Source organism: Hypomesus transpacificus, chromosome 9 (genome assembly GCF_021917145.1).
Source record: "Hypomesus transpacificus isolate Combined female chromosome 9, fHypTra1, whole genome shotgun sequence".
NCBI classification, from domain to species: domain Eukaryota; kingdom Metazoa; phylum Chordata; class Actinopteri; order Osmeriformes; family Osmeridae; genus Hypomesus; species Hypomesus transpacificus.
In genome coordinates, this window is record NC_061068.1 from 2,552,548 (window position 1) to 2,570,590 (window position 18,043).

The following is an 18,043-nucleotide window of genomic DNA, read 5'->3' on the forward strand; positions in this document are numbered from 1 at the left end:
ATCACCATCAGAAAAATTGTCTTCGTCAGTTTAGCTCCTGGGGCTGGAGAGATGCCGAGAGAGAAAACTCCCAAAAGATGTTGGTGTAAATGGAGAAACCTGCAGTAGGGGAACACACTACAGTCACATGCAGTACCAACCACTGTGAAGTTCTTTTAGGTTAAACACTAAAACGCATTATTTCATATAATCATTGTTAACTGTGTTATCTCACAGAATTGGAGTCCCCTTGTTAGTGAATCGCAACAGAAGAAAGTCTGTCTAGATTCTGTCTGTCTGGTTCTGTGACTCCCAGGCGTGTGATGGACATAATCTGGTTCTGTGACTCCCAGACGTGTGATGGATATAATCTGGTTCTGTGACTCCCAGGCGTGTGATGGATATAATCTGGTTCTGTGACTCACAGGCGTGTGATGGATATAAAGCTCCATTAGTAGCTTGGTAGCATTCTGGATCTTATAGTACAGCAGGATCAAGGGTCTGTTATACGATACAGGGAAGCTTTCCCGTTTATTGGTCATGAGTCCATAACCAGTTCTGGTAGACTGATACCCAACCAGTAATTCTGGATGGGTTAAGGTTAACATCCTGATCCACTCACTCACTCACTCACAGTAACTCAGGTCTAAGCAGACCACTGACTAAAACTAGCATGAAAGTTCATCATTGATCAAAAATTGGTTTTACATTTTCTTTATGGTTTACCAAACAACCCCTCTGTTCCATATACGCTTAATACAAAAGCAGGTGGGGTCGGGGTTAGGGATAAGATGACTTTCAATGGGAGTGAATTGTCAGTTCTCACTAGGATGGTAAAACAAACCTGTGTGTGTGTGTTTATGCCAAACCAGAGAAACAGGGGACAGTTCCTTTCAGTGACCACCAGAAGACAGAGACCATGTTATAAACCATGATGCTTCACTCACTCTGTCACCACCATCCTTGTTCTTCACCCTCCTGGTTCTTGCTGTGACTCCTGTATCAACGGAAGCAACAACAGACATTAAGTCACTTTTTCCTGGGAACATCAAATCCAATTTTATTTGTATGCCCTTTTTACAAGCAATTTGTGAGCAAATAACCCCAACTCCAGTCATAATCAGTTTTAGGTGACAACCTTTACAGTATTATCCCTACATCAAATATCTTTGAGAGTTACCGTATGTGTCTGGTTGTAAAAGGAGGAAGAATAAGGAGTCTGTACAAGTCAAGTGTCTGAGTGGTTTGAGTGGTAAACCTGTATTGCCCATAATGCGAAACCCCAAATGTGTAGCTGCATTCCCCATAGGGTTAGGTAAACCCGTAACGTGAAGCTGCATTCCCCACAGCCAAGAGTGAACCCATATGTTGTTAGAGACAACAGACACTGACAATCAGTCATTAAAGTCCCACAGCGTTCCTGTAACAGTCTGACAAACTGTCAGCAGTCCAACAAAGTTACAGCAACACTGAAGGCCCATTCAGAGGCAGACATAACCAGAGAGAAGGCGGAGGCTTTAATAAACACATCTCATCAGTTTTATTCTCTGCATTTCTTTTTTCTCAGTGTTTCTAAACACATGGAGAAAGGAAGTACTTCAAAGATATACAAATGTAAACAATGCATAATGTCTCCAAATAGTACAGAACTATGTAACAGTAATCCCAAAAGGTTTTACAGATCATTTGGAAGAGAAAAATAAAATCATACAGGCAGGAAGGATGTTGTTTGAATGCTGAGAGCAGCAGGTGAGTTGAGAGTTAAAATGAGCAGAAGCACACTGGGGGGAGCAGGAGAGATGATGGGGGGAGCAGGAGAGACTGGGGGGAGCAGGAGAGAGACTGGGGGGAGCAGGAGAGATGATGGGGGGGAGCAGGAGAGATGATGGGGGGGAGCAGGAGAGATGATGGGGGGAGCAGGAGAGATGATGGGGGGGAGCAGGAGAGACTGGGGGGAGCAGGAGAGATGATGGGGGGAGCAGGAGAGACTGGGGGGAGCAGGAGAGAGACTGGGGGGAGCAGGAGAGATGATGGGGGGGAGCAGGAGAGATGATGGGGGGGAGCAGGAGAGATGATGGGGGGAGCAGGAGAGATGATGGGGGGGAGCAGGAGAGAGACTGGGGGGAGCAGGAGAGACTGGGGGGAGCAGGAGAGATGATGGGGGGAGCAGGAGAGATGATGGGGGGAGCAGGAGAGAGACTGGGGGGAGCAGGAGAGATGATGGGGGGAGCAGGAGAGATGATGGGGGGAGCAGGAGAGACTGGGGGGAGCAGGAGAGATGATGGGGGGAGCAGGAGAGACTGGGGGGAGCAGGAGAGATGATGGGGGGAGCAGGAGAGACTGGGGGGAGCAGGAGAGACTGGGGGGAGCAGAAGAGACTGGGGGGAGCAGGAGAGACTGGGGGGAGCAGGAGAGATGATGGGGGGGAGCAGGAGAGATGATGGGGGGAGCAGGAGAGATGATGGGGGGAGCAGGAGAGATGATGGGGGGAGCAGGAGAGACTGGGGGGAGCAGGAGAGACTGGGGGGAGCAGGAGAGACTCTGGGAGGAGCAGGAGAGATGATTGGGGGAGCAGGAGATATGTACTGCACAGTTGTTTTCGAAGAATTCTTAAACTCCCCAGCAGTCTATATACACACACCAAAAGACACTTACGTCGCCTGGCTCTTCGCCTGGCAGCTCACACCATCTAAACTATCACATCCCAGTTTATAGGGGAATCAAACTGTAGATTTTCGAATAAAACAGAAGACGACTGTTTACTTCATAATCCAGGACCCAAATTACTCTTGGGTTGTTACCTTTTTTTTACTTTTGAAAAACACGGACTCTGGTTCTGACACATTATTATTGTTGACCTATGCGGTCATCTTACTCTGAAAAGTTGAACTCAAACTGTGACACAGAATTTGTCTTTTCCCTTTTCAAAAGTCTTTGGCCGAAGACAAAAGGTTTATAAAAATGTATGCCAACTACACATCAAGACCCTGATGACGACTAGCAAAAAGAAACTATTACATATTTAGAAATCTTACTTCTTGGTCAATGAAAAACAACCAACACTGTCCTGAAGCTGTCGCAGATTCAGAATCTCGTTGTGTAGATGCACAGGGATCATCTGGTTGTGTAAATGCACACAGATCCAATAGGTCTGGTCATTGTGAGGTCATGCTTTTTAACAGGACTGCAAGATGAAGTGATCACTGCTAAGTGATCATCATGCTCACAATAAAATAATGGAAAGTTTTATAGCATTCTGGTCTTGATGATAGCATGCAGAATACAGGCGATGACCAGTCAAAAAGATAAGGTGTATCTATCTTCATTGGACTCCAATCATTCCTCCAACATAAACCATATAGGACCAATTCTTTCGCAGCCCTAAAACAAAACAACTCCAGTGGAGAGTATCTATGGGCTGCATGATCCAGTCTGGATCATGTTAGGACTAATCCAGACTGGATCATGTTAGGACGGAGCCCCCACCTTCCGTCCTAATATATCAGGAGTTACAATACATATAGCAACGCTCCCTGACTGCAATCCTGGATGTTTATACGAAACAGAAACATCCTGATTTCTATAAAGGAATCACTTTAAAATAACTTAATATCTCCCAAGATCTTGAATAAAAAGTTTTTGTATGACAGTTGTGACTTGTTCCAGATATCAAAAAGAGAAGAGAATTTTAAAGAGAAGAAAATACTGCACGTTAAAAGACTAGAAAGAAAATGGTCTCCAAAAACATTCTGCATTTCGATATTCATTACACTGGTATTTTGACATAAATAAAACTAAAAACACAAATTAAGACAGTTTGAGTGAATGATACCACAACGGAAAAAAAACTACACTGAATAAACAAAAAACAAATCATAATACTGTCAGGTAAGAAAATTGCAGCTGCATTTCTTTTTTTTAAATAATTGTATTATATTTATATAATACATTCCAACTCAGCATCCTTTTACCCTCTCTCTCCCTCTCTCATCACATATTCCTCTGACAGCATTTCTAAGTGACATCAACTTGAAGGACAAATCTTTAAGCTGAAGAGAAGATTGAGAGGACATTGAGGCAGAGGCCACATTCTCCCCACAGCACTCTGGCGGACTGGGAGGTGTGTTCCAGTGCTGCTGGACTCTGTACATTTTCAAAATGGAAATGGAAGTTTTATTTAGCATCCATAACACAAAATCTCAAGTATATAGTTCTGTGACATCATTCTGAGGCCAGATGCTTCCAGAAGCTTCCAGACACCTGCACAGTGGCCTGTCTGCAGACACCACTACAGTGACAAACATGCGGTGTTATTCCCACCCCATTCCAGTCTGTAAAGATACGATGCAGAGAGAGCAAGGTGGCAGTAGAGGTCAGGTGGCAGTAGAGGTCAGGTGGCAGTAGAGGTCAGGTGGCAGTAGAGGTCAGGTGGAAGTAGAGGTCAGGGACACAGTCACAGAAAAGCAGGTGCTCCAGAAGTAGCAGAAGAACCCATTACCAGAGATGGAGCCCAGAATGGCAGAAGAGCCCACCTCCAACACACACAGTGAAGATGTGTGTTCCACTCTCTATCTCCCTGCCCAACCTTCCTACTAATGCCCTGAACACTCCATGTAGATGTTGCCCTTAGACACAGATCTGAGACCAGCCAACCAGCCCTGAACCCTGTTACTGAACATCTTCAGGAAAGTGGCCTTGCTGACTTCAGATCAGTGTCTATGGGTGACTTGATCTTGAGGTCCACCCGTGATGGGTGATAACAGTGTGCCTCTCTGGTATTCCCTAGCATTCCTCTATGGTGATGCAGATGAACTCCTGAATGCACTTCCTATACTGCTGTTCTGTGGGGCTGCTGCTGTGGTACTGGCCTGGCTGACCCAGGGCCACAGGACCCTCCGCCTCACGCATCTCCTCGTTCATCCTGGCCAGACGCAGCCTGCGGAGAGGGGGGTGAACGGAGAGGAGGGGGGAGGAGGATGAGGGGGGAGGAGAGAGAGACGTTTCAGTAAAGCAAACTGGGCCCAACTGGAAAGCCCCCCCCCCCCAGTGTGACCACTGGGAAGCCCCGCCCCCAATGTGACCACTCACAGTGTGACGATGTCTGCGTTGGCCGCCTGCACCGCCACACTCAGAGGATCCTGCCCCTCCTCGTCCACCTCCGTCTGGGACGCACCCCTCTTCAGAAACAAACACACCTGCCTGGGGGGGGAGAGAGGGGAGGAGCAGGAAAGATAAGAGGGATTCATGTGTCACGTTCAGACTGATAAACCACACATGAACAAACAGCAACATAATAAATAGATACAAGTGGGTGAGTTTTTATCTACTAGACTGGCTTTAAGGACCGTAAAGTTTACATCTGGTCCAGAGACCGCCTGGTAGAGGGTCAGGGTTAGGATGATCTGGCTGGTAGGGGCCGGGGCTAGGGTGAAGGTGGGGCAAGGGTAAGGGTGGGGCTAGGGTGAGGGCTGGGCTAGGGTGAGGGCGGGGCTAGGGTGAGGGCTGGGCTAGGGTGAGGGCTGGGCTAGGGTGAGGGCGGGGCTAGGTTAAGGTCTCACCCGGTGTGTCCCAGGTGTGTGGCATGGTGCAGCGGGCCTCGCCCCCTCCTGTCACGCTGGTTGACGTCAGCTCCGTTCTGCAGCAGGAACTCACACGCCACCAGAGAGTCCTGCAGGACACGAGCAGCTGTACTCATCTGCAGGCTCACGCATGTCCACCCAGACCATGTGTGCATTTGTGTGTAAATTATTATTTTGAAAATGTAATTATTGCAATTATTATTAATTTATTATTTTAGGCTTGGGGGGTTAGTAAAAGAGTTAGTAACACTCAATAACAATCTAAAGTTCTCACAAACATAGCGAAACAGGTCTTTGTGTTTTTGTGGTGTGTGAGAGTGTGTGCGTGTGTATGTGTGGTGTGTGTGTTGTGTTCCTCACCCCTATGACGGCCTGTATGAGGGCCGTCCGGCCCTCCTCGTCCTCGCTCGCAGAGCTGACGTCCGCGCCCAGGGCCAGAGCCTCCGCCATCAGGGCCACGCAGCGCAGCCCAGAGGCCCGCTGGAGGAGGGAGCCAGGGGACCGTTCCCTCACATCCTCACCGTCCCAGCCCTCCACTTCCACCTCCACCTCCCCCTCCACACTGGAGTCCTCAGACTGCTCTGTAAGGGGAGGAAGAAACTTGGTGACAATCACAGGATTTTTAGTTGTAATGCTGAGCTCAGATAGGTCTAAAACAATGTTTGAATAAAATATGTATTTTTATATTTATAGAGCAAAGATCACACACACACACACACACAGTCACACGCACACAAAGGCACCCCCACACACACAGTCACTTACCCTCCTCGGTGACGCTGTCCACCACAGAGCCAAACACCAGGACATCTGTGGAGCCGTCGGTGCTGCCGCCCAGGCCACTGTCACTGCTCAGACCTGCAGGACCCACCATGGCCACACGGACACGTTAGTCTCCTCACACACACTACCAAACACACACACACTACCAAACACACACACACTACCACACACACACACACTACCAAACACACACACACTACCAAACACACACACACTACCACACACACACACACTACCAAACACACACACACTACCAAACACACACACACTACCAAACACACACACACTACCAAACACACACACACTACCACAACACACACACACTACCACAACACACACACACTACCAAACACACACACACTACCAAACACACACACACTACCAAACACACACTCCTCTTACTGCGAGGCCCAGACCCGGTGTCGAAGTAGGAGAACAAATGATCCAGCTCATCAGGACAGAAAAGAGAGTCACGACGGAACTTTGCTGCTGCAGCCGCTGAACATCCAGGAAGAAAGAGAGAAACAGTTGAGCTAAACTTACAGCCCTTTAAGGATGACTAAGACAGCTTCAACAAAACAACCTGGCTGTCTATCGATCTATGCTCCAGTGTCAACAACCATGAACTGGTCCTCCCCAGAGAGGGCTGTGGGCCTCTGACCTGCAGACAGGTTGGCAGGCAAGGCGCTCCCGAGGTCGTGCCGGTGCCTCCTGTGGGTCTTGGGCGGCCGCGCTGAGCTGCTGCGTCTCACACACTTCTTCCCCCCCCAGGGGCGTGGCTTCCCCCCCCCCTCTCCCAGCGCCCCAGTGCCTCGCAGCTTCCTCAGGAAGCGCCGCTCCACGTACTTGGCCTGGATCCAGGCCTCCTTCTCCTGCCTGCACCACACAGGAGGTGGACTTAATGCAGAACATACATTCCTGTCTCTAGATCTGGTGATGTTTCAATTTTCTTTCAAGTCTTTCCATTCCTACTAATAGTTTTTCGCAAGCGGAATTCTCTAAACTCTAAATTAAATGTATCCAATGAGAACATCATACATTTTCATAATGTTTGTCTTTTTCTACATAATTGGAAGTGTCCTTAAAATAAGTAATGTATAAAAAATTAAAAAAAGCCGCATTTTCTATAAACCGTACCCCACCAGAATGGGAGATTTGTGTTTGTAAATTTGAGTATAAACCGCACTGGAATATATGCTGCACTTGATACGGGAACAATGATACCAAGCAATGCACGAGTATAAAAATTGATCATTTTTTTTAAACATCTGGGCAGTTTTATTTTGCGCCCCCTTCTATATCTCCAACAAATATTTTGACATCAAAAAATAATAATCTAACATTAGGGTAAAATGAGCCATAAATCGAAAACGGAAGGGGTACGTTACGTACATCCTTGGTGTTATCAGAACATGCTAGCACAGTGAGGCGTTCAAGTGTGTGTGTTCAAGAACCTTGAAGAACGAAATAATGAAGAGGCAAAAGCTATCCGGGAATTTCATCTATTTAAGAAGAAAAGAAAGGAAGAAGAAGAGATCCATGCAAAGGCGAAATCCTTAAATTCTGGTCTTAGCCTATAATGAATTCCAGATAAGAAAACGTTCATGAATGCGTGAATTGCCCCGGGCACTTTAGTGGAGTTAAGAAGAAAAGTTGTACCTTATTGGTGGCCAAGCCGCGAAGCGGCGAAGCCACCTTAAGTGTTTCTACGTATTCTTATTATTATTATTGGTGGCCAAGCCGCGAAGCGGCGAAGCCACCTTAAGTGTTTCTACGTATTCTTATTATTATTGGTGGCCAAGCCGCGAAGCGGCGAAGCCACATAAGTGATTCTACCTTTTCTTATTAGGGGCCAAGCAGCGAAGCTGCGAGGCACCTATTGTAATTGGTAGTATTATTATTATTAGGGGCCAAGCAGCGAAGCTGCGAGGCACCTATTGTAATTGGTAGTATTATTAGGGGCCAAGCAGCGAAGCTGCGAGGCACCTATTGTAATTGGTAGTATTATTAGGATTCCTCCGTCAGGAGGAAACCTATTGTTATTGTTAGTTTTATTATTAGGATTCCTCCGTCAGGAGGAAACCTATTGTTATTGTTAGTTTTATTATTATTATTATTCTTGTTCCATGGAAGTCAATGGCAGCCCCTAGAACCCTTCGACAACTTTTTGTGAAATTTGGCACACTCATTAAGGACAGTTGATTCTATACCTACACCAAGTTTCATGTCTCCCATTAGACCACTCCAGCGCCACCAACGGGTCAAAGTTGGACTTGTGTTTACACACGCAACTTTTGAACCGTGTGACCTATTTTCAAAAATGAGGTACCATTGGATTCCCTGGATCAAGCCGAGTTCAACGCACCCCATGGCGTCAATTTCCGGTTATATAGATTTTCCGCTATTTCCGGTTTTATCAAAATCCTTTGAAAGCCTACTCCTCCTACAATTTTTGTCATATCTTCTTCAAAGTTACCAGAGATGATCTTCAGACCAAGCCTCACAAAAGTTATCGAAAAGAATTTTGATCCTCACAACCGTTTGTCCGGTACAGCCAATCAAATTCATCAGAAAAGCCGCCAAACAGGATGTGAAGTCATGTCTCAGCAAATCTTTGAGATATCAACACGAAACTTGGTATATCGATGGAAGACACTACAACATGTTACCGTGTGCAAAGGCAACTTCATATCTCCAAAAATGATTGATTTAAAGCAAATTGAACTTATCGCTAACGCTAAAATAATGCTTTACACATCAGCCAGTCAAAAACTGATACTCTGATTCAATCACAAGTTCATATGAAGACTCTTGAGAATGTTTATAACACAAATCTGTGAAAAAGTTGACTGTAAGATCAAAGGTCGATTTTTGGTGAATATTTGAAACATGCTTGCTTGGCTAATTTCTAGCCAAATTTCCAATGAATGTCTCCCCTCCTCCTGCCCGCGCGTGCTCCACATCCTCACACACTCAGCCTTAACTTACACACGCGCGGGCTTGGCAAGACGCACACGCAACATTTCAGGAGAGTGTGGGCTGACAAAGCCCCCACTCATTCCTTAGTTTCTAGCAAAGGCCTTGTGGATCTTGTAATCTTGGATCTCTTAACAAAAGCTGATCTTTTTGGTATTGCATTTCCGATTTTGTATGCAATGGTAAAAAGTTATGCAAATCCTGAAACATTAATATATATATATATATATGTATTTATATATAGATAAATCTTTATTTCAGACGCCAAGTTCCACATAAAATAACAGACATAGAGCTATAAAAAAGAGAGTAAAACGAAAACATCAAACATAGATAATACAGTGCATAAAAAGTATGAAGACTTTTGTGCCAATGTAGTCTTAAGTTCCAAGTAATCGATAGCAGCTCTTTAGAGGGTTGACCAGAGCCTCTACTATTCAGTTCTCAGACTTGTCCAGTCGACACATGAAACCATACATCAGTTGTCTCAGGAGTGCCTTACAGGTTGGTACATGCTTAGACAGAAACAACTGACCAGCACTATGCCACCTAGGCACATTAAGTAGCAATCTAAAAGCATCATTGAAACCATACATCAGTTGTCTCAGGATTGCCTTACAGGTTGGTACGTGCTTAGACACAAACAACTGACTAGCACTATGCCACCTTGGCACATTAAGTAGCAATCTAAAAGCATCATTGTAGGCTACTTTCAGTATCTGTATACTCCTTTTCCTGTACATAGACCACAAATGAGCAGTGTACAATGGTGTTATGTAGGTTCTAAACAGGGAACATTTAACTGAATCTGAGTACATAGAAAATGTCCTTAATAACATACTGGCCTGAGAATATATTTTACAGCGCTGTTGATACATATCGTTGTCATCTGTCCAATCATCAGAAATGACATGGTCCAGATATTTTATTTCCTCACAAATACCAAGGGGACTGCCAGATAAATAAAAGGTAGGGAAGGTTAATTTCCAGTCCTGATTACTTCTGACTATCATTATGTGGCTTTTTTTGCATTATATTTTATATCATGATCTAAGCCATACTGAGAGCACACCCATAGCATCTGTTGCAACAGGCTGAGTGGAACCAGATAATCTGCGTACATCAGATGATTGACAATAGATTCACCAACAAAACAGCCTGTATTTGTCTTATTCAGCTGGCTTGATAAGTCGTCCATATCCATATTAAACAAAAAGGGAAATCAAATTCCTCCTTGTCGAACTCCGTTACCAACATGGAAAGGAGCTGATACAACATTGTCCCATTTAACATGAAAAGTTTGATTGGCATACCAGAACACCAAAATCCTCACAAGAGGTTTAGGGACACCTCTCGCTATTAGCTTCATAAACAGTTTTTCATGACAAATTCGATCGAAAGCTTTGTAAGCATCAATAAAGCATATAAATACAGATGAATTAAGACTTGTGTACCTGAGACAATCTCCTTCAGAGCATAGATACAGAGATCAGTACCATGTTTTCTTTTAAAACCAAACTGATTGTCTGCAGTCAGAATATACATTTCCAATTTGAATCAAATAATTCTCTCAAACACTTTAGACAAGATACTGGCCAATGCAATGGGTCGATAGTTGTCTATGCTGTTCAGTTTACCAGCCTTATCTTTAACAACAGGCACTAACAGTACTGACATAATAGAGTTCGGTAGAACACCATGAACCATAATTCCAGTGAGACACATGGCTAGAAATGGACTGAGTATAACTGGCATTTTTTAGATGCTCTGCAGAAATGGAATCCATACCACAAGCTTTGTTGTTGTCTAGCATGTGGATGGCATCATAAATATCTACTGATCTAACTATCAAGTCTGCAGAGATACCTTTATATTCATTATCAATTCTCACTGTGTTACTTTGAACACAATTAAACAGTTTACTGTAGTGCTCATGCCATAGATCAGCAATCTTCTCTGGACAACTAACCCCTTTGATATCAGAAGGGAGGGGAGTTCTGTTATTATTTATGATCTTGACCTCCTTCCAGAAGTCAGTAAGATTGTTATTCTGCATCTTTCTGGCCAGCGAGTCTGCTCTCATTGTGTTTTCATTTCTCTTAATGAAACTAGTGCATATTTAAATCTAGCATTTGTGAGGTTTTTGTTATCAAGCAGCACTCCCTGTCTGGGTCTGCCTGCCTCTGACCAGACTCTAAAGGCTTCTCTAGCAGCAGCATGTTGCTCAGACACAAACTCATACCAGACAGGCCGTGCGTTAGGGACCTTACTCTTGTGATTAATAAAAGGTTCACTGGAAGCATAAAGACATTTGACAATATCATCATACATGGCAAAGAGCTTTTCAGCATGATGTTTATCCTTGCAGTTCATATCCGTGCACATTAGGGCATCCCTAGAAAATGCAACATCACTATGTAAGCTGTCAGTTAATAGAGAATATCTGTGCATAACCTCTTTGGTCAATTTTGACCAGTCCAGTTTTCTTGGGGGGCCAGCAACAAGGGTACACTCTCAACATTTAGCAGCATAGCAACTGGTATGTGATCAGTGGTGGCCAGCCCATAACACATCTCTATACTTTCCAGTGAGTCATGAGCATCGGCTGTGGTTACAATATGGTCTAGCCAGGAAGTTGTGTGCCACGTTTCACTTATATAGGTAAAACTTGTATCAGGCAATAACGCTTGATATCATTAATTTAGTTTCATTACAGAACTGCTGCAGATGTTGTGCGAATAAACACTTATCTGGCATGTCAGCATTAAAATCACCCATGACATAGACACAACATGAACTATTGTCCTCTATGAAGGACTGAATAAAAGCTAACCTGTTCTGAAATTCATCCTCATGGTCATAAGATTCATATGGTGTGTACTCATTTACAATAGTACATTTATTTTCATTGTGATTAAACTCCAACCCAATAGCCCAGTCAACGTTAAGCCACACCACCTTTACCGTTGGGTCATATTTTATGTTCCACAGTATAGCTACACCACCAGCTATCCTCCCACAAACCATTCTCATGATGAGATCGGTAGTGGACTCTCCAGCACCATGAAAGTTCTTGTGTAGGGAGTTCAATTTGTCCAGATCTTGCTTGGCCATCCAGGTTTCTTGAAGGCAGACAATGTCACTCTCGTCCAGCAATGTGTCCACCACCAAACGTCTTGATCTATCAGCAGCAGTATGTCCTACTCGGAGGCCACGAGCGTTGTAGGATACAACCCGCATTAATGATCTACCACGGACCCATCAGGGCAGCTGGCCGGTGTGTCTGTCTCCCTGGTCTCTACATATAGGCCTACATTCAACCCAGCATCATGACTGAGCTGAAGCTCGGTACCCTGAGAGCGGGGGGTATGCTCTGGTCGAGCTTTTTTGAAAGTATAGACCAAGGGTAATTACCACACCACAACTGTCCCACCATTACCCATAGGTGGCGCTACATTCCACGCCCTAAAGCACAAAGGCTTTCTGGAATGGATAGGCTAACCAAGCCCCCTCCCTTCACTCCTTGGGTTGAAATAAAGGCCCTTGTGGATCTTGATGGTATTATATTTCAGATTTGGTATCCCATTGGTAATTCTGCAGCATAGATTTTTCTATACAGTTCCAATTTGTCAAGAATATACATTTTTCAATGGTTCGCAATGTTTGGAGGAATCCGCCATTACTGCTTGCAGTTATATTTAGGATTCCTCCGTCAGGAGGAAACCTATTGTTATTGTTAGTTTTATTATTAGGATTCCTCCGTCAGGAGGAAACCTATTGTTATTGTTAGTTTTATTATTATTATTATTCTTGTTCCATGGAAGTCAATGGCAGCCCCTAGAACACTTCGACAACTTTTTGTGAAATTTGGCACACTCATTAAGGACAGTTGATTCTATACCTACACCAAGTTTCATGTCTCCCATTAGACCACTCCAGCGCCACCAACGGGTCAAAGTTGGACTTGTGTTTACACACGCAACTTTTGAACCGTATGACCCATTTTCAAAAATGAGGTACCATTGGATTCCCTGGTTCAAGCCGAGTTCAACGCACCCCATGGCGTCAATTTCCGGTTATATAGATTTTCCGCTACTTCCGGTTTTATCAAAAACCTTTGAAAGCCTACTCCTCCTACAATTTTTGTCATATCTTCTTCAAAGTTACCAGAGATGATCTTCAGACCAAGCGTCACAAAAGTTATCGAAAAGAATTTTGATCCTCACAACCGTTTGTCCGGTACAGCCAATCAAATTCATCAGAAAAGCCGCCAAACAGGATGTGAAGTCATGTCTCAGCAAATCTTTGAGATATCAACACGAAACTTGGTATATCGATGGAAGACACTACAACATGTTACCGTGTGTAAAGGCAACTTCATATCTCCAAAGATGATTGATATAAAGCAAATTGAACTTATCGCTAACGCTAAAATAATGCTTTACACATCAGCCAGTCAAAAACTGATACTCTGATTCAATCACAAGTTCATATGAAGACTCTTGAGAATGTTTATAACACAAATCTGTGAAAAAGTTGACTGTAAGATCAAAGGTCGATTTTTGGTGAATATTTGAAACATGCTTGCTTGGCTAATTTCTAGCCAAATTTCCAATGAATGTCTCCCCTCCTCCTGCCCGCGCGTGCTCCACATCCTCACACACTCAGCCTTAACTTACACACGCGCGGGCTTGGCAAGACGCACACGCAACATTTCAGGAGAGTGTGGGCTGACCAAGCCCCCACTCATTCCTTGGTTTCTAGCCAAGGCCTTGTGGATCTTGTAATCTTGGATCTCTTAACAAAAGCTGATCTTTTTAGTATTGCATTTCCGATTTTGTATGCAATGGTAAAAAGTTATACAAATCCTGAAACATTGATATATATATATGTATTTATATATATATAAATCTTTATTTCAGACGCCAAGTTCCACATAAAATAACAGACATAGAGCTATAAAAAAGAGAGTAAAACGAAAACATAAAACATAGATAATACAGTGCATAAAAAGTATGAAGACTTTTGTGCCAATGTAGTCTTAAGTTCCAAGTAATCGATAGCAGCTCTTTAGAGGGTTGACCAGGGCCTCTACTATTCAGTTCTCAGACTTGTCCAGTCGACACATGAAACCATACATCAGTTGTCTCAGGAGTGCCTTACAGGTTGGTACGTGCTTAGACAGAAACAACTGACCAGCACTATGCCACCTAGGCACATTAAGTAGCAATCTAAAAGCATCATTGAAACCATACATCAGTTGTCTCAGGATTGCCTTACAGGTTGGTACGTGCTTAGACACAAACAACTGACTAGCACTATGCCACCTTGGCACATTAAGTAGCAATCTAAAAGCATCATTGTAGGCTACTTTCAGTATCTGTATACTCCTTTACCTGTACATAGACCACAAATGAGCAGTGTACAATGGTGTTATGTAGGTTCTAAACAGGGAACATTTAACTGAATCTGAGCACATAGAAAACGTCCTTAATAACATACTGGCCTGAGAATATATTTGACAGCGCTGTTGATACATATCGTTGTCATCTGTCCAATCATCACAAATGACATGTCCCAGATATTTTATTTCCTCACAAACACCAAGGGGACTGCCAGATAAATAAAAGGTAGGGAAGGTTAATTTCCTGTCCTGATTACTTCTGACTATCATTATGTGGCTTTTCTTTGCATTATATTTTATATCATGATCTAAGCCATACTGAGAGCACACCCATAGCATCTGTTGCAACAGGCTGAGTGGAACCAGATAATCTGCGTACATCAGATGATTGACAATAGATTCACCAACAAGACAGCCTGTATTTGTCTTATTCAGCTGGCTTGATAAGTCGTCTATATCCATATTAAACAAAAAGGGAAATCAAATTCCTCCTTGTCGAACTCCGTTACCAACATGGAAAGGAGCTGATACAACATTGTCCCATTTGAAATGAAAAGTTTGATTGGCATACCAGAACACCAAAATCCTCACAAGAGGTTTAGGGAAACCTCTCGCTATTAGCTTCATAAACAGTTTTTCATGACAAATTCGATCCAAAGCTTTGTAAGCATCAATAAAGCATAAAAATACAGATGAATTAAGACTTGTGTACCTGAGACAATCTCCTTCAGAGCATAGATACAGAGATCAGTACCATGTTTTCTTTTAAAACCAAACTGATTTTCTGCAGTCAGAATATACATTTGCAATTTCAATCAAATAATTCTCTCAAACACTTTAGACAAGATACTGGCCAATGCAATGGGTCGATAGTTGTCTATGCTGTTCAGTTTACCAGCCTTATCTTTAACAACAGGCACTAACAGTACTGACATAATAGAGTTCGGTAGAACACCATGAACCATAATTCCAGTGAGACACATGGCTAGAAATGGACTGAGTCTATAACTGGCATTTTTTAGATGCTCTGCAGAAATGCAATCCATACCACAAGCTTTGTTGTTGTCTAGCATGTGGATGGCATCATAAATATCTACTGATCTAACTATCAAGTCTGCAGAGATACCTTTATATTGATTATCAATTCTCACTGTGTTACTTTTAACACAATTAAATAGTTTACTGTAGTGCTCATGCCATAGATCAGCAATCTTCTCTGGACAACTAACCCCTTTGATATCAGAAGGGAGGGGAGTTCTGTTATTATTTATGATCTTGACCTCCTTCCAGAAGTCAGTAAGATTGTTATTCTGCATCTTTCTGGCCAGCGAGTCTGCTCTCATTGTGTTTTCATTTCTCTTAATGAAACGAGTGCATATTTAAATCTAGCATTTGTGAGGTTTTTGTTATCAAGCAGCACTCTCTGTCTGGGTCTGCCTGCCTCTGACCAGACTCTAAAGGCTTCTCTAGCAGCAGCATGTTGCTCAGACACAAACTCATTCCAGACAGGCCGTGCGTTAGGGACCTTACTCTTGTGATTAATAAAACCTTCACTGAAAGCATAAAGACATTTGACAATATCATCATACATGGCACAGAGCTTTTCAGCATGATGTTTATCCTTGCAGTTCATATCCGTGCACATTAGGGCATCCCTAGAAAATGCAACATCACTATGTAAGCTGTCAGTTAATAGAGAATATCTGTGCATAACCTCTTTGGTCAATTTTGACCAGTCCAGTTTTCTTGGGGGGCCAGCAACAAGGGTACACTCTCAACATTTAGCAGCATAGCAACTGGTATGTGATCAGTGGTGGCCAGCCCATAACACATCTCTATACTTTCCAGTGAGTCATGAGCATCGGCTGTGGTTACAATATGGTCTAGCCAGGAAGTTGTGTGCCACGTTTCACTTATATAGGTAAAACTTGTATCAGGCAATAACGCTTGATATAATTAATTTAGTTTCATTACAGAACTGCTGCAGATGTTGTGCGAATAAACACTTATCTGACATGTCAGCATTAAAATCACCCATGACATAGACACAACATGAACTATTGTCCTCTATGAAGGACTGAATAAAAGCTAACCTGTTCTGAAATTCATCCTCATGGTCATAGGATTCATATGGTGTGTACACATTTACAATAGTACATTTATTTTCATTGTGATTAAACTCCAACCCAATAGCCCAGTCAACGTTAAGCCACACCACCTTTACCGTTGGGTCATATTTTATGTTCCACAGTATAGCTACACCACCAGCTATCCTCCCACAAACCATTCTCATGCTGAGATCGGTAGTGGACTCTCCAGCACCATGAAAGTTCTTGTGTAGGGAGTTCAATTTGTCCAGATCTTGCTTGGTCATCCAGGTTTCTTGAAGGCAGACAATGTTACTCTCGTCCAGCAATGTGTCCACCACCAAACGTCTTGATCTATCAGCAGCAGTATGTCCTACTCGGTGGCCACGAGCGTTGTAGGATACAACCCGCATTAATGATCTACCACGGACCCATCAGGGCAGCTGGCCGGTGTGTCTGTCTCCCTGGTCTCTACATATAGGCCTACATTAATCCCAGCATCATGACTGAGCTGAAGCTCGGTACCCTGAGAGCTGGGGGTATTCTCTGGTCGAGCTTTTTTGAAAGTATAGACCAAGGGTAATTACCAAACCACAACTGTCCCACCATTACCCATATGTGGCGCTACATTCCACGCCCTAAAGCACAAAGGCTTTCTGGAATGGATAGGCTAACCAAGCCCCCTCCCTTCACTCCTTGAGTTGAAATAAAGGCCCTTGTGGATCCTGGTGGTATTATATTTCAGATTTGGTATCCCATTGGTAATTCTGCAGCATAGATTTTTCTATACAGTTCCAATTTGTCAAGAATATACATTTTTCAATGGTTCGCAATGTTTGGAGGAATCCGCCATTACTGCTTGCAGTTATATTTATTATTATTATTCTTGTTCCATGGAAGTCAATGGCAGCCCCTAGAACCCTTCGACAACTTTTTGTGAAATTTGGCACACTTATTAAGGACAGTTGATTCTATACCTACACCAAGTTTCATGTCTCCCATTAGACCACTCCAGCGCCACCAACGGGTCAAAGTTGGACTTGTGTTTACACACGCAACTTTTGAACCGTATGACCGATTTTCAAAAATGAGGTACCTTTGGATTCCCTGGATCAAGCCGAGTTCAATGCACACCATGGCGTCAATTTCCGGTTATATACATTTTCCGCTATTTCCGGTTTTATCAAAAACCTTTGAAAGCCTACTCCTCCTACAATTTTTGTCATATTTTTTTC

At 43.5% G+C, this 18,043-nt stretch overlaps 1 protein-coding gene across 9 annotated transcripts in view; it reads right to left on the minus strand.

Annotated features, from left to right (window-relative positions):
• Positions 1–18,043, minus strand: part of LOC124470977 (ubiquitin-conjugating enzyme E2 J2) — a 123,979-nt gene that overhangs the window by 9,018 nt on the left and 96,918 nt on the right. The window contains exons 18-26 of one of the 9 annotated variants that reach the window (XM_047025244.1): positions 7,003–7,217; positions 6,744–6,839; positions 6,324–6,425; positions 5,919–6,139; positions 5,538–5,647; positions 5,068–5,178; positions 4,857–4,915; positions 927–976; positions 6–99 (exon numbers count right to left, since the gene is read on the minus strand). In XM_047025244.1, the coding sequence (XP_046881200.1) occupies positions 31–99; positions 927–976; positions 4,857–4,915; positions 5,068–5,178; positions 5,538–5,647; positions 5,919–6,139; positions 6,324–6,425; positions 6,744–6,839; positions 7,003–7,217 (1,033 nt within the window). In that variant the 3' untranslated portion in view covers positions 6–30. Of the gene's footprint in view, positions 1–5; positions 100–926; positions 977–4,808; positions 4,916–5,067; positions 5,179–5,537; positions 5,648–5,918; positions 6,140–6,323; positions 6,426–6,743; positions 6,840–7,002; positions 7,218–18,043 lie in introns of those variants that run through there. The other 8 variants (XM_047025242.1, XM_047025241.1, XM_047025238.1 and 5 more) reach the window with 8 other exon arrangements.